General features: G+C 36.1%; 1 protein-coding gene across 1 annotated transcript in view; it reads right to left on the minus strand.

The window, feature by feature from the left end:
* Nucleotides 1–20,721, minus strand: part of LOC142150602 (mucin-3A-like) — a 164,275-nt gene extending 143,554 nt beyond the window's left edge. The window contains exons 1-2 of the mRNA XM_075205803.1: nt 20,506–20,721; nt 20,254–20,413 (exon numbers count right to left, since the gene is read on the minus strand). Of these exons, the coding sequence (XP_075061904.1) occupies nt 20,254–20,413; nt 20,506–20,653 (308 nt within the window). The 5' untranslated portion in view covers nt 20,654–20,721. The remainder of the gene's footprint in view (nt 1–20,253; nt 20,414–20,505) is intronic.
* Nucleotides 20,722–23,138: the final 2,417 nt, after the last annotated feature.

The raw sequence follows: 23,138 nt of genomic DNA on the forward strand, positions 1-23,138 counted from the left end.
GCTAATCCAGCATTCACTCCACCATAGTCACCAAATTTACTGATAGGCAACTGACATTGGTCCCCTGTGTGCCAGAATTGGTCCAATGCTTCACAACTGAGGATATAGAGCAAAACATGAGTCATATGAAGAAAGACGGACATGTGTTAGAAGTAAACAATTGGAAGATGGAGTAAAAGAGATACAATAGACAGGAAAGCTGAGATTGAGGGAGTGTTAGACTTATTAGCAGTGTGGTCCTTTCTGTATGACTGGGCACTGTTCCCTGTTGCAGTTGATAGAGTACTCAGTGCTACATTTGGAAACACATTTTGTCTCCCCAGAGACATTTCTTGGAGTATAAAATTTCTGAAATTCCTTTGGAATTCCAGTTAGATTTGAGAAGAGTCCTAAAAATATAACAAAACAATGTAATAGCTTACTTAGTAGTTTAGCTACTTTTTTTTTCTATTTTTTTAAGACGTGGCATGATATACTTTCTATACACAGCATGTCTATACATGTATTAACTACTAGACGTTACTGCATTCTATGAGGAAGAGAATGACATTAGTCTAACACTATTTTAATGTGACTTATATAAAATTAAGAAAACTGTTTGGTAGGTGAAACCAATTTTCAGTCTATCAATTAATCATGGTCAACCGGTGATATAACTAAAAAAAAGTTACAGTGGAGGAAGACATGAGGGTGATGACTATTATTTACTGCTATGTTAAACGGGGGCTGGTTCTCATAAACAATTACTTTCCACAGCTAGGTGTTTACAATTTGACTCCTGAATACAACAAAAGCCAGTGCTTATACTAATTATATGAGCAAATCTAAGTTTTTATCTAAAGATTTAGGTTTCACAAGTAATACATGAGACTCTAATTAAGATTCAAAGTAGCTTTTGACTGACAAGTATTTTATTCAATAAAGGAATCTTAATTTTGTATCTTAATTATTATTAAGGACAAATATATCATCATAGTAAAATACAATGAACCGATGATTAAAGATATAATCATATTGATTTATTAAAAATCACACTTAACCAGTGTGGTGCCCTTAATAAAAAACTATCAACCTGCTGTGAACTGTTGACACAACCCAGGAGGAAATTCAGATACAGGATACCAGGATTAGCTTAGAAGCATGTGTTGCTGGATACCAGGAACAATAGAAAAGATTTGGATACAGGATACCAGGCCACCAGGGAGCCAAACAATTCAACAACTACACAGGTTACAGGACATAAAGATCTGACACTCTCTGGTCTATCCAGGTGCCTTAAATAGTTAAGACAATGAGGGGGAGTGAAATCTAATCAACTTATGGCTGAATACCGAGGCTAATAAAAGACAGATCTGCACATGCACAGCCCTGAATCTAAAAAGGCACCCACCATTGGAGAAGATGAAGTGCATCAGCACCTGAAGAAACGGCGGAGGAGGCCAGGTAAGCATGCAGTACCCCTATAGGCGAGCTGGAGGGTCTGGTGCATGACACCTGTGCTACATAATTCAATTTTAAATTAACGTTTTATTAATAAATGTATGTAGTTTCCCTTTAAGCAATTGGATCGGACAATCTATTTTTTTCCAATTCATTAATTGGGGGCTCGAACGGCCTCACTCTCGCAACTACCTACAGAATCACCGTTTTCAGCCAACTAAAAGGATGGATGTTATTATTGGTACAGAGGTAAGAACCCTTTTTGGATTATTTTAAAAAACGGTAGAAAATCAGTAAACTGGTGTCTGGATCTTGGAGGTTGTTGTTTTCTGAAATAGAAACTTGGTAGGTAAAGAAAATCTAATCATATGTTTATTTTTATTTTTTCTTGCTTTCCAAAACTGCCATTGGCCTAAAGATTATTACATTTACACTGGAAGTTTTATAGAACAAAGTGTTATATTTTGGGATATTGCCAGCGGAAGGTGATAAAATGGGAAATGTGAATGAACAAGTTTTTTTTTAAATGTTAGTTTAAAATAAGTGTAATATTTAATTTAATTTAGAATATGAATTTGAATACAATGCTACCTTTTGCAATCTTGTCATGCTATAATTACTACTGTTAAAAATATCTACATATTTTAGATATGGTGTAGAAGATAAAGTTTTCTAAAGGTCCTAAATTAGTATTGTAAACTTCATATTCATGGGATAATTAAAGTATATTCTTCTTATTTAAATGCATATATATATATATATATATATATATATATATATATATATATGTATATATATATATTCCATAGACAAAAAACCTTACGGTTTAACATATCCAATTAAGGTTCCTTATACACAATCTACAATGTAAGAGAACTATTGAAACTCTTGGGGCTAGATTTACTAAGCTGCGGGTTTGAAAAAGTGGGGATGTTGCCTATAGCAACCAATCAGTTTCTAGCTATCATTTTGTAGAAGGTACTAAATAAAGGAAAGCTAGAATCTGATTGGTTGCTATAGGCAACATCCCCACATTTTCAAACCCGCAGCTTAGTAAATCTAGCCCTTGAACTCAAACTGCAAAAAGCACTCAATCTGTGAATTAGAAGCTCCACCATTTTGTGAGTGACAGCAATCTCATTCCATGATAGTGCTGAACCTGCAGATAACCACAGGATGTGATGGAATACCATGTCTCTATTGCACAAGGAACACGTCCATTAAGGTTTCTGCCTTAATCGACGTAATTTCATTGCTTTTTGCAGTTTGAGTTGAAGAGTTTCAATAGTTTTTTTACATTGTAGATTGTGTATAAGGAACCTTAATTGGACATGTTAAACCGTAAGGTTTTTTTGTCTATGGAATTTCATGGATTTTTGTAAAGTAAAAATATTGATAATAAATTTATAAACTTAGAATTTCACAGCAGTTAAAAATAGTGGAAACTAGATGGGCCAAGTGGTTCTTCTTAATCCCTAATAAACAAAAGTGTTTACATTGCTCTACTATATTAGCCTCTACCACCTCTGTTAGATGCCTATCCCACCTGTCCCCTACTGTTTTGATAAAGTAATTTTTCCTCAGATTTCCTCTAAACCTAGTATCCTCAATTTCCAGTGCATGTCTTTTTTTACATATCCCCAACTGCCCACCAGCTTTGTAACCTCATGCACATGTCACCGCCGATTGCACCAGCTTTAATCTCATGTTACCTCCTGTGCACCAGTGTCTCTTACTTGACACCCCATTTTCACCAGCTCTATTTCACTTTTCACCACCTTTGCACCAACGAATCTTTCAAATGTCACTCCCTGCGCACCAGCTTTTGTCACATTTCACACATGTATGTATGTGCAGGCAGGCAGTGATGGGATGGAGTATGTATGTTCTGGCAGCCCCTGGTACATATGTATGTTCTGGCAGGAGTTGGCGCATATGTATATTCTGGCAGACAGTGGTGGGGTGCAGTATGCATATTCTGGCTGGCAGTGATGGGATGAAGTATGTATGTACTGGCAGACAATGGTAGGGTCTGTCTGTCTGTTGTGGCAGACAGTGGTGGGGTATAGAATATATGTATGTATATGTTCTGGCAGAAAGTGATGGGGTGCAGAATGTATGTTCTTGCATGCAGCAATGTGGTGCAGTATGTATATAAGTATGCTTTGGCAGGCAGTGATGGGGTGCAGCATGTGCGTATGCTCGTTAGGGCAGGCTGTGATATGGTGCAGTATGTATGTTGTGTTAGTCAGTGGTGGGGTGCAGTATGCATGTATGTTCTGGCAGACAGTGGCGGCATGTAGTATCTATGCATGCATGTTCTGGCAGTGAGTAGCGGCGTGCAGTATGAATGCATGCATGTTCTGGCAGTCAGTGGCAGCGTGCAATATGTATGCATGCATGTTCTGGCAATCAGTGGCGGCGTGCAGTACATATGCCTGTATGTTCGGGCAGTCAGTGGCAGCGTGCAGTATGTATGCATGCTCTGGCAGTCAGAAATGTGGTGCAGTATGAACCACATTGTGCTTATGTGCTTTCCACCAGCACCTGCAGCAATGTAATCACCTCCCCAGTCCTTAAACTTGAGTCCTTGTTGATGCTGGTCACCAGTGAAAGCAGACAGACTTTTACAGAGATTCTGACAGAAAAGTCCTCCAAAACAGGAAGTGATGAAATGGACTGTCAGATCAGCTGTGAGTTAACCCTTCATGGTTTCAGCAGCAGAGTTCTCACACAGCAGTACAGCACAACACTGGGAAGGAGCAGTGTGTGTGAAAATACTACATTCTGCTCACGAACCAATGAGTTAAACACAGCCCACAGGAGGCAATGAGTAGTGGGTGTGTATAGATCATCTGTAGCTTCTCTCCAGTACATGTCACTTGTAAAGAGGGACATGTCAGATGCTAATGTCCAGATACCTCACATCTACTCTCCGCTGTGATTACCGCTGAGTGTGATCAGTACAAGTACCACAAAGCACTTTTGAATAAATTAACTGATGTCACTGAGGGACGGGAGATTTACAATGGATTCACTAACAGCTGTCTCAGGGAGAGATTAAACTCTAGATTGAGAGCAGTGCTTGGGCTAAGAGTACTACAGGGTGCCCCTCCCATATCCCCAAAACACTAACCAGCCCCCCTGTGGCTAGAAAATGTGGGTAATTTCTTCAGTTCAGAGAGGAAAATCCCTTAGCCAAAGACTCAGCCATGTTTGTGCTCTCAAGTGAAGCCAGTCTGAGTACACCTAGCACAAACCTCTAACCGACATGTGCAACGTTATGAAATCCACTATCTTTAAAATGGGGCATATTTTACCAAATTGTAAAAAAACTATAACTTTCTCAAAATTTTTAACCCTCAAAGGCACTCCTCAGCACTAATAGCTTTCTTATAAAATAAACCCCAAGTCTTTAGACCTCTTGTTTACTGCGTTACGCTCACCCAAAAAACCCGGTGACTTTTGCAAAGCAGGAAATGGAAAAAAACGGCGAGATTTTGAACTTTAGATTATTCCTAATTTGTCACTTTTTATTCTTTTTCTCTAAAATTTGGCATGCGGCTCCTATGGGCGGTTCTTCATTCACATGCCCAATTTCAGTATAATAGCTGTAACACTTTTTAAAATGTAGCCCCTCAAACAACATAACCCCGTCTCACAGATTTCTAATGGCAGAATGTTGTTTATTAGATGCAACCTTAATGTAAGGGCGCGACTGTACCCTTATATATATATATATATATATATATATATATATATATATTGTGGCAAGAGCCCGCTACTGCAGAAGCACACGCGTACAACTTCTTCCTTTTTATGGTTCTTTATTGTCAGGATGGTAATAATGTTTTGACACCGTATACTTGCACAGCAAATATGGAGACCCTCAACGCTTACTATACATAGTCCAGCTCTCTGTCCAGATCAGCCAGCTAGCCCAGCGTTGATCTCCCTGAACAATGAAACAAGCAGGGTTTTATACCTGACACTCATCCCACAGGCCTAGCTTGATGGACAGGTGACACACCCACCTTCTCTTTAAAAGGAAACGCCCATCCCTGGCTCTGTTTAGACTATTAGACCCACCCTGTCTGTTTGCTGAGAGGAAGCAGCTTTTAAATCATGTAAGTAAACCAATTTTAAACTACACATATGTTTTTACCTGGTTTAATCTCCACCTAGGTACATAACTGTGCAAATGTTTTACTCTACTTCCCTGCTTTCTCTGCATATTGCCAGCTAAATGCCTCCTTTTGTTACAATATATATATATATATATATATATATATATATATATATATATATATATAATATATGTCAGAATATACAGATTAGTATTTTTAGATGGTCACGTTAAAATACACGAGACAGTATATTGTAAGTTTTACTTTCTTATAGTTATGGAAACAAACTACGCATAATTTAAAATAATGTCAATAGTTCAACTACTGCATATATGTGTGTGTGTTTGTACATATGTGACAATCAAATAATTAAGCAATAAATATGAATTTATATATTTAGTGATAAAATCAGATGTGAAAAGGACTTTCATGGGGGGTTTGTTATGCCCATAAAGAAATGTTGCGAGATAAAATGCTATGAGCGAGATTTGTTTTTGTGAATATATTTGTACTTTCGACACGGAAATCACAGAATTTGAAAATATGTGTGAATATTTGGTGATGGGAGATTTTGTTGAGTAAATGTTGAATGATTTGCAGAAACAATGTGAGGTGTCTAACGAGAGTACTCTGATTTATGAGAGGAGCAGTGTTGCTTTCAAAATGGCTGAATGCCTTGAACCTTTTGAGAACAGGTTGATTGAATGTTTGAAAACCAGGAAGAGTCATTCAAGGCGGCTGTACTAGGTGATGATGAGAAAGGAGTGGCTTTGAACACTCACTTTGACATTCCCTGTTTGTGAGATTAGGGACTGCCGCTTTGAGGAAATCATATTTTCATGGCATGGAACACATAGCGCCACAGTTAAGCTACACAGAGAAACACATAAACAAGGGCCTTATTAGCAGTTGTTCACTGCACAAAAATGTTTACTGGTTACTTGATAATGGTGTACTAATACTGACAAGCATGTTACACTGATTGGGAAATGTGAATTAATAACAGTTACTGTAATCCCTTCTGAATAAATGTTAATCTCTATGCAAACGTTTTTTCTCTTCACAGAAGGTCTCCAGCTACAGTGAAAGACCCTTTAGGCTATCCAGATTGAATTTATCCAACTTCCAATGAATAGAAGTTTGCAATATGTTTTGGTCCACAGCCACAACAAACATAAGTAGAAACTAATGACAGATTTAAATAATGTAGACTCTGCTGAGTAATATTAGATGTGTTTTGGAAAACGATATTAGACTTTATGGACTATTCGCATAATAGTTTTGAGTCAATCAGTGTTATAAATACATTCACTGCCCTTATTTACTGTACTTTAATCGTCATTTACTGCAAGTACTTCTTTGTATTGTGGGTATGGTAATGCATTGATGGGATTTTAATGTTTGTACATAAATGGAAAAGACTTTATGAGCTACTATCTGTGTTCTTGCATTAGCACTTCTGGATGATAGTAAGCCATTTACACTCTCCTCTGAGCAGAACCAAATGTTTAACCAATTTTAAACTGAAGTAACTTCAGCGCCAGCACTGGCTTTGCCAGATTATGACAAACCTTTCACATTATTCTGTCATGAAGTCAGTGCACATGCACAAGGGGTACTGACACAGATACATGGTCACAAACAAAACCATTTGCATACTACTCTGCATAATTAGACCCAATCATACGAGCAGCACCTACTTGTGTTAAAAGCAGTAGCTGCAGCTGCTGTAGTGCTTGAAAAGAGTATAGATACTGTGCTAGGACACCCAATTAATTTGGTGCCTATTTTTTATCAAGATAAACAGAGCTTTCTTTAGTAATACATTAAAAAAATGATCCTTTATTTAATTTTTGGTTGGACATAGATACATTGGCAAAACAGGTCTTTTTTTTCCATTATGACTTTACATATAGCAATTTTCAAAGAATATTGCAACAAAAAAAATGTCGCTAAAAGTATAGAGAGACGTTCGCCTTTCTGTGTTTGCAAAGTCATAGAGGTCTCCATGTGAATCCCTAAGTGTCAGGAACACTGTTCTTCTGGAGTTTCTGACATATAATTATGTATGTATCTATAGTTTATTTAAATACCATCACCAATGTATGCAGCACCATAGAAGATTACAAGTTATAGACAAGGGAAAATGTACATGATGCAAATAAATTTGTTTGACAGTGTCAAAGATTTTTTATTTTGGATGAAGACAATTTATTAACATGAAAATATTTATATTGTTTTATCTTATTTTAGTATATCAATAATATTTGATGTGGTATTATTATGTCAATTGGATCCTTGCGTGTGAGCTGATGAGAGGGATATGAACAGGAATGAAGGAGGTATTCAAAGAACAGATGTTTCCAATCAAGAGATGTTGAACAAAGACTTGCACAGACTTCTTCAATTTCTCCATTGCATCCAGGAGACCCATAAGGACCAGGATACGCCTATATACCTTCTCAACCAATTGTAATATGATGTTTGTAAATTGTAGTACAACCTACTTTTGCTGAAACAAAAAGTAATTGTTTGGTCTGTTGGGTGACCAGAGTTTTCAGAGATTGAAAATGAGTGCAAGCTTTTTCTTTTGTAAATAAACAATGATATAATTTTATTCTTAGAGTTTCTTTTGCTGAAGGAATTATTTTATTACTTTAACAAATTGGAGACAATCGCTGAGATTTATCAAACATGATTCGATTTGGACAAGGGACATTTGGATTTCTAATTTTGAAATGTATGGTCGACGATTTTCTCTTTTATAAAGGAAGGTAATTTATTGCTGATCCTTTTGAAATAGAGAGAGATGTACACCATAGATTGCAAACTGATTATCTTGTGTTTTTTTTTCCAATGAAATTTGTTTTGCAGAAATTAGAACTTTTAGGTTATTATTTTTGTTTATAGTGACTGTTTTAGAATTTAAAAGTAGAAGTTTAAAGTGTTACATTTTTCTGTCTGCTACTTTTCTAAACAGTACATCATATGTATTTCTGTTATTGGAATGTAGGCAATATAAAAATATTTGCCTGAGTTCAGTGGAGGCTGTTTTGTGCACTGCTTATCTGAGTATGAGTGTGTGTTAATGACTGTTGAGAAGTTAATAGATAAAATAAAGAGTTAATAAATCTACGTAGTCACTGAATACAGTGTTGAGATTGAGGCTATCTCTCATGCGTGAGGCCTAATGGACTATCTGGATAGTGGGACTGTGGGACCACTATCGATTTAATGCGCACTGCGGGACACATTTCAACTTTGATAAATTTGGACTTGCATACTGCAGAGTCCAGTTCTTAAAATAAAATAAAAATAAAAAAAAGATGAATATAAAATATAATGAGCAATTTATGTACTGTGGGGGATAAATCCTCAGTGAAGTATGAGAAAGATTGTCCATAGGTTTAGATAGAAAAATAAGTTATATGTTTGTAGAACTGCGGGGTTACAATTGTGTGTTTTTTTGAGTGATTTGTGTAAGGCTGTATGAATATGACTAATCATTGTGATAAGCATTTCCAAGTGCAGGGTCCTTTGATAAAAATATTTTGGATAATGTGCAAACAGAAATTGAGAAATTGAAAAATCATAAAACAAAGTTATTCACATATTGAAGTATTGTTTGACAGACAAAAAGGGCTAAGATCTGATAAAGTGTTTTACCTGTCACCTGAATCTGATCTAGGTGATTCTGAAACAGTTATGTCTGAAAAGACACAGGATAAAAATAAAATTGTGGAGAAGTATCCCAATAAAAAAATAATTTAATAGGGAATGGCTGCAGTACCAGAAGTAAGCAATAGATGGCGCAGGGGCTGCTTTAGTACATCAGAAATAATTACCTGTAACTTTAGCTAAATAAAAAAAAATACAAAAAGCCATATTTGTTAGGTCGTTTATTATGGGTTTTCGAAATTTTATTGCCTGAGAGACATTGTTCAATTGTGCATGAATGAAATTTTTGATCATACTAAAATTACTAATAATTCATATAATTGTGTTGCTAATTATGTATTTTCTCCTGTGAGTTGATTAATATAAACTTTTCATGATTAAGCTAAAGAATAGTAAATCTTTTAAGGATTATTATGCATAAGATGTGGCTAAAATGTCACATTAGATGGGTATGTGTATGTGTATATATGTATATGTGGACATAGCAGAGCATAGATAAATGGCTGTTAAAATTTGGAGCTGAAGTGTTAGCAGAAACTTTGAGAAGCATTCTTCAAATTGCAACCCTAGAGTGTAGGAGTAAGAGTTGATCATTAATTGTGATATATTATTAGTAAGAAAAAGGAAGATTTGAAATATACATTATTGACTGTTCAATTAAAATCTTTTAGACAAAGTGAATTAATAGGCCAAATAATTTAAAAATATTCAATGTGATTGTGAACCACACATAAAAATGTCTGATAACTATTTTACATGCTGACAAGAATTATTTCTATCATTGTTTTTTGTTAGGACTGAGAAACAGACCCATCCCTCTCACCTTTCACTCCTAGTGGAAAATTTCTTTGTGCTCAACACAAGAGAAGGGGGGCCATGGGCTTTGTAGAAAAAAAAAATACATGTGTAGATTTCTGACAAAAAACCCCCAGAGAACTTTAGATGTTGAACTATTATCATCATCATTTATTTGTGTGGCGCCAACATATTCCGTAGCACTTTACAATTGGGGACAAACATAGTAAACTAATAAACAAACTGGGTAAAATAGACAAGGAGGTGAGAATGCTCTGCTCGCAAGCTTACAATCTATGTGAACTATTAATTTTATTGTCTGATTCTCCTGAGATTTTTATATCAAACTGTGATTTTCTATTTATCTTATATGTTAATAACTTACTTTTGTTTTTTGTTTTTTACAGTCTTTGTAAACACTATTGTTAGCTGTTAATATTGCTATATGGCTTCCAGAAATAAACTGCAATTTTGCCAGTTCAGGTATTTAGTTTATTGCTTGAGCCAAGGACTGACACATCTTTCCTCAGAAAGAGTGCAAGTTATTCTGCATATGCACTAGTCGCTAAATAAATCACAAGCGCACATCTTTCTAGGGGTGTGTAGCTGGAGTTTACATGGAAACTATCAAAGACCTATTGTTTATTATAGTGACAAATTTAAACATAGAAGCTCAATCATTTTCAATCTGTTTAAAAGTAGTGACAGACTGTAGCATTATTCATAGATAAAGTAAAATATCTAGTACTTAGTCAGAAATTATCTCTTTTCATACCGTATCCTGTTTCTCTCTTGATGAATTTTGCACAAACATGACAAGTCTTCGCTGCCAGATTCATAAATAGTAAATGAGATCTTATGGCTTTTCTTTATCTAACTATTTGTTGGTGTAATATCTTTAATACTGTTATACTGATAAGTATATGAAATGTTTGATGAATTAATGCCTATTTATGACTGTATGGAACTTTTGGACTAGAACCTTTACTGCTAGATCTGACATTGAGGATACACACTTACTAGGAGTAGGTATAATTTTTTTATACAGATGGTATAGCACAGTGGCTTAGTGGGTAGCACTTCTGCCTCACAGCACTGGGGTCATGAGTTCGATTCTCGACCATGGCCTTATCTGTGTGGGGTTTGTATGTTCTCCATGTGTTTGCGTGGGTTTCCTCTGGGTGCTCTGGTTTCCTCCCACACTCCAAAAACATACTGATAGGTCAATTGGCTCCTATCAAAAATTGACCCTAGTCTCTGCCTGTCTGTCTATGTGTGAGTGTGTGTCTGTCTGTGTGTGTTAGGGAATTTAAGCTCCCTAACACACACGCTAACATAACGCTCATGTGAAGAAGATGTTAGATGCTATTCAGATGTCATTCCAGGTAGTGATTAAGTGTTAAGATCACACAAGCAATACTGATCAATTGCATTAGGTAATAAAAGGACAGATGAAGTTATAATAGGTGTAGTAAAAAGTCCATTACTAATTAACATTTCTTCACAGGACTTGAGTTTGTTGTTTCAGTTAATTACTGATCAGAAATGAATCAGAATGTAAAAGTTTTGTTATCCACAGGAATTGGCCCTCTGGAACTTGAAGGGATGTGTACAAGATACCAATGGTACATGGAAACATGATAAAGATAGATCAGTGGACCCAAAGGCTTACCTACCAGCACTGGCAGAAGCAGTCTATGGTCTGACTCATTTAGGCAAGTATGGTATGTGTGGACTTGAGGCCTACTGGTGTGCACCTGGGTTCTCTTCTCATGCAGGTAAAAAGGCTGGTTCATGCTTTATTTGCCTGAGGGAAGAATCCAGGTAAAGCCATATCTGTAGAACCATCACATATCCCTCCTGCAGAGATTTATTCCAGGTAATATAAAATTGACTTCATCCAAATAAAAAAAAATGTTGTAATCTACAGTATGTACTAATGTTTGTAGATATGTTTTCTAAGTGGGATAGAAGTGTAATTTCACTGCAAGTTGCACTGCAGTATTTACAGCAAAGAAATTGGTATTTGAATTTCTGCATAGATAGATATGGTATATCACCAATGATTGATAATGACAGAGGTACACATTTCAATGTGCAAGTTTGTTTTATTTTTAAAATGTATTTTACTAAAGAATAAAAAAATAAGTTACTGAAATGATTTAATGGTATATAAAATACACTGAGTAAAGTGATGAAGAATACAGGGATGATTTAATTAGAGGTTTTATCTGTAATATTCTATAGTATCAGAACCACTCCCAGACTTCCATTCAATTTTTTCACCATATGAGATTTTGTTCAGAAGACAACCTAATATTATTATCAGCCTGCAAGAGACTTTTTAAATGCATTCAAGATGTAACTGTTAAGTACCTGAATGAGATGAGTAGGGAGTTACAAAAGCAACAAGAGACTTTGAAACTGATTGTATTACAAATGCCTATTGAGAACTGTCAGAATATACAACCAGGAAAATGTTATGGTCAGAAATTTTTAATGTTCTAGTTATTTGACAGATCAATGGGAATAACCACAGCATTGAAAGTTGCTGAAACAAGATACTTGTATTCACATATCCCACTGCAAGAAGGTAGTCAATCCGACAGTGACCTGAAGAGAAGCAGAGACTAATAAAGTTTTGGAATTCATATATAACAATTTTGTTTCAGGACTTGGATAAAGATGGGGTTCAGGAAGAAGAATCTGACCCAGAAGTCAAAGGAAAATATCCTTATTATTATTGTTGTCACCGCTATAGGCATGATTTATTTTTATTGTTATACCTTATATTAATTTTTTTTTATGGACATTTGGTTATGAGAACCTGATGGTAAGATCCGGTAGTGGTTTTGAGGAAATGGGGACATATAGTCGTAAAAATAGAGAATCAGAACTGTCTTCTTCATTCATTCTACTCATAACTAATAACACATACAATAATGATACATATAAGATAGAATTAAAAGATAAATAATTGAAGATAAACCTGAAGATTGTAATGAGAGACTGTCAACTGAAATATGTATATGTCAATATTGTAATAACCTCCTGAACATGCAGTGTCGGACTGGGCCATGAAGGGCCCACCGGGGAATGCAACACTAGGGGCCCACCAAAGGGGGTGTGGCCAGCCATCATAGAGGCGGGACCAGACACTAGAGCTAGCACCTTAGTGCAGTATATAAAGAATTGGCCTGACATGCAGTAACCCACGTCTTATCTGCAAAGGAACTGTGTTTACTTTCATCAAATCAATGCAAAGCCCCGTGCAGTTTTACCTGTTTGTTTTTATGTTATGCTGGATTGTCTCCAGGTTAAAGCAAAGCTGCTGATCAATTTTGCTGCCTGTAATTTGACATTAAAGCTGCCAATGTAATATAGATTAATCTGTTCACTGCCGGAACAGGATGGACTCGATATACAGCTGCTAAACACCTGATTGGAGGACTCTTTTTTTTGGTTTGAGTTAAAGTGCACCCAACACCTACACACAGAGGGAGATGGCCATTTCCAGAGAATACAGACCAAAATGACTCCTTCCATGTGTCACAAAACACTGCTCCCAAAATCCCACCTAATTTATTATTGCAGTTACCTGTGATTAACACTTCTCCTGACAATTAATTAATTCAGTACAGGTAACTGAAATAGCAATTTAAGTGGGAGGTTCAGGGGCAGAGAATTTCTCACAGGGTCTCAGTAATGTCAATAGTTCCCAGTGAATTGATTGGCTGCCTGCTCTGGGATATTGGTTCACAAAATGGCTGCCTCCACTGTGAGAAGGTACATTTTAAGTATTCCTGTTAAAGATATTTGAATTTGTATTCTCTCAGAACCAGCCACTGGTTCATGTATGTGTTCAGATTTCCCTGGCCACCTTTCAGAATATGGCATGCGGGACATGAAATGTTTTTTGTTTTGTTTTTTCATTTAATGTACAGAAATGAATTGGGATGCTGGGTATTTGGGCAAAGTTCTGTTTTTGGTTTCATTGTTGTTTGTTTAGCATTTTTCTCAGATGTGTTAAGAATTTTATGGAACATATGTCCGAGGAAAATCAGTGCACGTTTCTGCACATCAACTTGTTAGTGGTCTAAAGAATGAAATTAGATGTAATGTAATGTATTTTGTTACAAGAATCCACAAGTAAAGGCACAGTAAAGCTCTTTAACGAACTGGCAAAAATGAAGATGAAGCTGCCATTATGTGATGTTATACATCCGATTTCTCCACAAATATGCCAGTGTATATGGGAAAGCATGTGGACTGGTATCTGTGAAAAGGGGGGGTACAAAATTGTGCATCTCCCGATCGGAGCAGGTGGGGGCTATGGGGCTGTGTGTTTGTGCACTTCGTATTGTGCCCAAACAAGATTTTATTTTGCAGGACGAGATATTTACAAAACTTCAGTGGGTGCACTGAGAATTTATAGGGGTGCTCCCTGTCTAGCGGGGGCTGCACAGACATTTTCTCCTTACATATGGGCTTGAATTTTACACACTCTTGCCACTGTTTTTCGCAGCAACTGCAGCTTGAGAAGTTTGCAGGACGGCGGGGAGGTCAGGAGGCGGAGAGTTATTCTTGGTTTTAGGTGGAGAACCCCTTTAAAAAAATTAGAGGAAATTGAAGGTGGGCCTAAATTGGTAACAATCTGCAAGTGGAAGTGGGTCTGCACCTATATATGCTGTAGTTGGACACATGAATATATAAAAAGTGCTTTTGAATAGTTAATCAGGTGCTAATATAAAGCAACATACAACTACTTTTATTTGGAACAACAATATGGTAGAGAGGAGAGGTAGACAACCTATGACAATACAGCTGTCAGCATGCCACCCAGCACCACAGGTTGCATAAGAGTGGAGCATTATTTCAGGTATACATTGTAAATAAAAACATTTCCTTATCCATTGTCACAAAATCAGCACATGACCGCTGTGATTTATGGCTGGCGCTCACCAGCTGGGCTTCTGTCGAGTTGTCGGTTTTTGACACATGACTGCGTGCACTGATGTCGTTTCCTATAGATTATTTTTCACATAAGCAAATTTGCAATTACTTACAATAGGCGATTTAGGGCTTGTCCATCTGTATTTGTGCTCTTAAACACTAGTAAGAATTTTTTTTTTTTTTTTTAAACACTGATGTTTTATTGAATTTTATCTTTACAGCTTCCATGAGAGCGAAAAATGAATCAGATCGAACTTTTATGGTGCAACACAGCATTTTTATTTTCTTTTATAACAAAGCATTTAGATGCATTTTTTGTTTAAATACCTTTGGTCTATGGCAAAGAGGTTTACTTTCAATTTACTTATATTTTATGGGCGTACAAGACACTTCTAAAATGCTATGAATGTATACTTACCCAAAAGTTGATCTCTGCAGCCTCTCTGCTCTTCTCCCTTCAGCGGCGCGGGAACATCAGCTAACAGGGTGAGGGGGTGGGTCACATGATCGCAGCTGCGATCGCATGTGAAAGATGACTGGCTGTCAGTGACAGCCAGTCATCTTTCAATTGCGATCGCAGCTGCGATCGCAATTGAGCAGCGGGGACGACGTGAGGGGCCTCCAGGTAAGCTCCGCCCACTGGTGAAAGGGGGTGTGGCCGTACGGTAGCCGGGCCTACCGGTGGTTTAACCGGTAGTCCACTGGGCCAGTCCGACGCTGTGAACATGTGTACAATGGTATGATAGGACGAGCAATTAAATTAATTGTTGGACATGTACACATACACTACATGGATACATGGACATTATAGATATTGTATGCATAGATATATTACATGTAGCAATGGCATGTATTTTATTAGATAATATATTACAAATGTGGAAGTAAGGCATATAAGTGTATACCATTGAATTAAGGTAGAATATGTTATCTAGGTTAGGTGATTCCGGTTGTTAATGTATTTACACAAAATGATTTAAAGGAAATTGTATCGAAAAAGTATTTAATAGATATTTGACTATAAAAAGAAAGGAAAGAAGTGATGAAAAGAGTGAACAATAACTAGTATCACAACTTATTAGTGAATCAACTGGTGTAGAAGTATGGATTATATTAAAAGTTATAGGCACTGCACATAGAAATATGTATTGGTTTTATATCCAAGGGTTTAGCTGCATTGATTGATAAAATATCAAATGTGTATGATGAAACCTTTTGTTATGTTGCAAAAGAACTTCAAGTTTTTTTTATATAGTTAATAGAACATAGATTGATCTTAAATTATTTTACTGCACAAACAAGAGGTTATTATGTAATATTACAGATGAAGTATGAAACATAAAGTTGATTTTTTATTTTTTTTTGACAAATGAAACATAATCTAGAGAAGATAATTATATGGATGAAGAAATAAAAGTAAAGAGAGATTTTGCAAAGATATATATAACATGACATTATCTGCAGTAGATACAAGGTTTTCGTTATTAGATTAAAAACAATATATAATAATAATTTTTCAGGTTTTGGTACATGGTTTCAATCATTGATGCATTCGTTAGGAAGATTTCTTCTCTTTATATCAGGAATATTGTTAGTTATCTATTTTGTATTAAAATGTATACCAGTACTGTTGAAATTTTGTAAGAAAAACATTGAGAAGAGAAATTAAGAGAGTGAATAATATAAAAGGAAGAAATTATAGAACTGTATGAACAAATTAAACCTCGTAATCATAATATTGTGTGATAGTTTAGAGAACTATCAAACCGGGGACTGTCAAAGATTTTTTATTTTGGATGAAGACAATTTATTAACATGAAAATATTTATATTGTTTTATCTTATTTTAGTATATCATTAATATTTGATGTGGTATTATTATGTCAATTGGAGCCTTGCGTGTGAGCTGATGAGAGGGATATGAACAGAAATAAAGGGGTTATTCAAAGAACAGATGTTTCCAATCAAGAGAAGTTGAAAAAAGGCTTGCACAGACTTCTTCAATTTCTCTATTGCATCCAGGAGACCCATAAGGATCAGGATACCTTCTAAGTCAATTGTAATATGATATTTGTAAATTGTAGTACAACCTACTTTTGCAAAAAGTAATTGTTTGGTCTGTTGGACGACCAGAGTTTTCAGAGATTGAAAATGAGAGCAAGCTTTTTCTTTTGTAAATAAACAATGATATCATTTTATTCTTAAAGTTTCTTTTGCTGAAGGAATTATTTTATTACTTTAACAACAGCAACAAGCGGAAGTAGGTGTTACTTGCCCCAAAGAGCTTGCAATTGAAATGTTATATGGGGAAACATACAGACACAATAGCGCCAATTTTAAATACAATTCTGAAATTAAGTGCATACAGGGGATCATCTAGTGCAGCAGATGTAATCTGTGATGTTATGAGTAGGTGAACCTTCAGCCAAGACTTGAAAGTTGTCTTAGGACTTTCTCTGGGAATTCTTCAGTGGATGAGAATTCCAGAGGTAGGAAGCAGTGAGTGAAAAAGACTTCAGACATAATAGAGCCGAGATAGAGACAGCTCTGAGTGGTGCCGCTGCCCATGTTTATATGAAGGAAGCAGCGATTTTGTAAAATTATGCATGATGTAGAATGATGAAAAATATAAAAGCTTATAAATAAAGACATGATGAATGTAACACAGTTAGCACAAGTGTGAAGAAAACACACACAAAAAAAGGAATAGCGCTCCACCAGGAGAAAGTTTTAATATAAAATAATATTTCTTATATTTATTTTACATAATTTATAAATAGAAAAATGCAATAAACATATCAATAGATCTCAAATTCAGACAAATATATATAGAAGACAACATTAAAAAATGATAATATATATAAAAAGAATAATCTATATCACAATACAGCTTTTAGTAATATACCTTGTTATGCAATTTTGTCATTCTCCAAAATAGCTGCTCCATTACAATTAGAACATCTTCCTTTGAATAGTGATCTCATGAATAACATTTAACATTCTTAATTAAAATTGAATTTGAAAGGTTTATATAGTGACAAAGAGTTAATTAAACAGATTGCAATCAAATAGCATGCATCTGGCTCCAGTAACTTGTAATCAGTGAAGGAAAATTAGCCCGGTATATGTATATGAAACCTCATTCTCTATGAAAGGGATCAATAAAATGTAAGGCACACTGTCAGTTTTAAAGAGTAATCATTGCCTGTTATCACAAGAGTTTTATACACATATGACATTTATCTGTATCCAAAATAAAAATGGGCGCTTGATCTTGCAAATTATAAAGATAAAGCAATAATAACTTCATATAGTATTAAAAGCACTATGGAGTGTTCTCCTATGATAGAATGCTTCTTGGACTTCCCAGGTTCACTTTTGCGGTTAAACTGCACACAGAGAAGAAGAACAAATTTGAAGAATAAATTACATGTTATGATCCTCAATAACAAAAAAAAATCATAGGAAAAGCATGGAACAGACATCAAACCTGCTCTTTCACGTCACATCACCACCCCTGGCTGCAGGAGCAGAAATAGAGATATTGATGTTGGAGATGTGGTATATACAGTGTCTGTGCCCTTGAAATTGTTCCCAGCGAAGTACATCACTTTGTATATCTAGTTACTCGTGTAGTCAATATCCCATAGACCGCTTTTGAATGTTTAAATGGAAACTCTGACACATGCCCAAGCAAGTGTACATTTTAATTAGTGTTAAAGTGGCAATAAGCTACTTTATACTGTTTAATTTATATTCTGATATTGTATATTGTATGCTGCACTGAAAATGAACTCTCACTTTATACATTTCTCTACGCACTTAACATGACTATTAGAAAACCTCTATCCTACACCGATGAGCACCCATTGTCCCCTTACAAAATAATTCTGTAATTCTGTCTGTAGGATTTGTCTTTAAATATCCAACACATGCACTGACCACCCACTGGGTAAAGTCTTGACACAAAGGAGCTGATGTCTACATTTCAAGGGGAAACTTACAATTCTTCATAATCCATTTATCAGTGATTCATTTTGCACTAATGTAATATATTTTCATATACAATAACAACATGACAAATATGAAGATATTATATAGCACATCCATTTTAACACCAAATACACTTTGCTCACCCTTTTTAATTCTGGTTGGCTTAATCAGGAAATATGCCAAGGTGGCAACAGTAATGAGCAGGATACCAATGGCTGCTGCGATGCCTCCATATATAAATGATTTTAATATTTTGCCTGTGCAGTTTGGACATGTATACATGTATTCATTTGACGGACAGCTGCATGGAGACACAGTAGCTCATGTTATTCATCATATTTCTACTTGTACTAACATTGCGAATGTTAAAAAATATATATTACACCTTTTATAATTGCAAAATGATAGGTAAGATTAACAATAGACCTTGTGATTAAATTAAGCACATTAGCCATTGCAAAAATATAGAATGACTGTTTACAGCTCAATTTACATTTGAAAGATGAATGATTACTTTAGACCTTGAAAACAGCAATATTTGTATATAGATGGTAACATTTAATGGCTATGTAAGTCCATAGAATCATACATTACAACAGTCCCGATTTCTGGTGTCCTAGGTTGGTGTAGCCTATTGGAGAAGACCTGTGGTGTAGTGGGGAATATGTGTGGCCTGTATAACTCAATTGTTCCCAATTTAACATTTGGGAATGTTGTGAGGTACACTCCCTAAGACCCAATCCTAAAAAGATGAACACCTCTTTCTGTAATATCTATGTACTACTGTGTGCAGTCACATCACTTGTCACATTGTCAAAGTCTGTAGACTCCCAGCATGTGTGACACAGAAGTCTCAGCAGAAAGCAGGATTTCTTCTCATATCTATGAGAACTGATAAAAAAAAAGGTATGATTTAAGGGAATAAAGAGCCACAAGGGCAATTTGTGGTTAAGTGTCATCCAATACTAGCGCGTTTCACTTTTCTTGGGCCTGTCTATCAAGTGTCTTGTCCCACCCAATTTTTTGCCCTTTGTTTTGTGTTTTGATTTACATATCTTTCATCTGGACCTCAACCTACATTGTCCTCAAGTAGTATTTATTTTCCAGAAAACCTGCTCACAACTTTTAAAACGACCTTCATAAATGGTAACTTATCCACCACAGGAAACTACTTCTATATACAACAGTAACTGCATCCAGAACACACAACTACATTACAATGAGCCTCACTTTTCAGAGAATGACAGGTAGAGCAGCAGTACACTCACAAGCACTGTGGTCCTATGTCTTTCTGTATCACACATCTACCCTCATTACAGTCCTGATATTTGGGGGATCTTGGATCACAGGAAGACACGCAGATCAGGCCCTCAGAAGTTATCAGTTCCGTGTAATACTTTTCAAATCCTTCTGCAACTTTACAGAAACCTGTTGAGACAAGAGGAAATAAATGTAATTAATTCTGTATACACAGCAAACATAGGAAATACTTAGTGTCAGGAAATATGTTTTTCTCTTACCTTCAATAGGTGGTAAATCTTTTATCACGATGATATCTTTATCAAAGCATAACATATCTGTGGCTTTAAAAACAAGTAAAGAGAAATAAATTAAGTAGTTTTGGTCCCATGTGCTGACTGGATGCATAATTGGGATGTTAAAAGTCATGTCAAACCAAATATTGAAAATAGTTATATGAAAGGGCTCAGCGTACAAACTTGACTGCTGCAAGGACACAAATAATTGCTCTTGTTATTCCTCACTAAACTCCTCCCAGCAGCTTACACTGGCTGACATCCGAGCCAGAAAAGATAGCTGCTAGACCTTTCTTTGTGAGTTTTTGTCAGCCAATCAGATACATGGTTTGCCTGTTACCAAGGAGACTATTGTCCTAGGAAAACTCTGAATTCAATGTAAAAAGGCCAGAAAGTGCGGGTGGGAAAATGTAAAACAAAAAAATCATTCAAAATAGAGGTGGCTACTATATACCGACAGTCAGTTTACCAGTGAAGTACATAGCTAAGGTTTTTGGTTGGAGTTATTTTTTTGCAAATACAATAATAATCAATACATGGGATGTTGTCTGTCTGGGATAGTAGGGAATTGGTTTAGTCATCAGTGTAGGGGCGATCGCTTCTGAACGCGTCACCAGCGATAATGTCATCATGATGCGGTGTGAATTGGCGCGTCTTTAACGCAGATTGTGCATGTGCCAATTGACACGTGCGTAGTCGCTAATTACATGATGCCCGCTGTGTTTGTAGACACAGACTCTACCGGCTGCAATAGTGCATGCCTGAGTATACGCCATTACATATCTCCAGTGGGCAACAAAGCTGCATATCACCCCCCTCTTCAGAACCTGCTTTGCTGGTGTATAAATTGGAGCTGTTTAGGTCAATTTAATTAACACATCTTAAGAAACTAAAGTAACCTGTACTGGGACAGCCCATCTTCGGGGGATAGAGAAAGAGAGAGAGAGAGTCAGATTGTAAAGTGAAGAAAGTATGCAGATTGAAAAGATTTAGGGGTAAATGTGTCATAGTCCGGTTTTTGCATCCCGCGCGAGATCGGCTAGATGACAGCTAAAATTTAAAGCGGCGCTGCCTGTAAAGGGAAACTTGCCTTTACAAGGCAGGGCCGCTTTAAATTTTAGCTGTCATCTCGCTGATCTCGCTCGGGATGCAAAAACCGGACTATGATACATTTACCCCTTAGTGTTTGATAGATTTAATTGACAAAATGGCTGTAGGGCAAGAGACATGTGGTCTGGACTCCATTTTGCAATGCCTCCTTTATCTATCTACCATGTGATCTGATCATATCCTCCATCTTGCACGGGTTGTGCAAGATGGAGGGTAACATATGCAATTAACATATAATTGCACACACACTGTTTCTCTGGTTACATACACATACACTGTCTTACAATCTGATTACATACACACAGTGCCTTAAACATATACTGTCTTACAATCTGATTTCACGCACACATGCACACATTGTCTTGCAATCTGATTGCACATATGCGCGCACACATTGTCTTACAATCTGATTGCACACATAGCCATACGATCTCATTGCAAATATACTGTCTTACAATCTGATTGCATGCATGCACACACTCATTGTCTTACAATCTGATAGCACACACTCATTGTCTTACAATCTGATGGCACACACACACAGTCTTACAATATGATTTACACACACACACACACACACACAGAAATCTGATGTACACACATGTACACATATAGTACTATCATGTTTATTTAGTAGCATAGATAAGAAGCACATTTACACATATATAAAATAGCTGTAGCAGGCAATGCTTTGTATTTCATGTAAAATATATTATGCGTTCTACACTGTTACTATATGTGTAAATACCGTTACTGAAAATATCTATTGGTAATACGAATACATATTATCTTTAATGAGACTTTGTGGAAATTCTTTCTTGATATGATTCAATATGATGTAATATTCATTCTTACCTGTATTATACTGTGGTAATCAGAGTAAATGGAGCAGACATTGAAATATAATTATGTTTCTAAGAACTGGATTCAAACTAGAATCTACTCTGTGTGAGCGATAATTAAGGTAGTTATTAAATGGTCATTGCGATATTAGCATTAACAGTATATTTGCCTCATCATTAGACCTTTGTGCTTTCAGATTAGCACGGTAAGTAGCACCAAAATAGCTACTCTTTTACAACATCATTTCCTTTAGTGTTAACATGTCCACTACACACAATGGAGGTAATCAAATTATGGCCTTTACAGATGTATCTTAGCAGTTCACTAGGAACTAGTACCGCATTTGAAAATCATAAAAATCAGCCAGTACCTCAGCAAACCAAAAGGCTACATACCGGTTCAGCCCATTGTGTTTAGGTGACGAGTCAACTTTACATGCTAGAAATATAAAGTGCCCAACTGTGGGAAATAAAGGACAGTAGCGCTGCAGACGTTCATCACAAAAAGCAGCAAACTTACTAGTGTTACTGCAGTCCCGCTCTGCTGCTTTGTGAATCTCTTTAGCCACCGATTCAAATATCTCTAAGTACTGTCCGGTAATGTTCGAACTCTCTTTATATTCTATCTCCAGAATCACTTTATGATCAACAATGACACTGCCTTCC

Source organism: Mixophyes fleayi, chromosome 4 (assembly GCF_038048845.1).
Source record: "Mixophyes fleayi isolate aMixFle1 chromosome 4, aMixFle1.hap1, whole genome shotgun sequence".
Classification (NCBI taxonomy): domain Eukaryota; kingdom Metazoa; phylum Chordata; class Amphibia; order Anura; family Limnodynastidae; genus Mixophyes; species Mixophyes fleayi.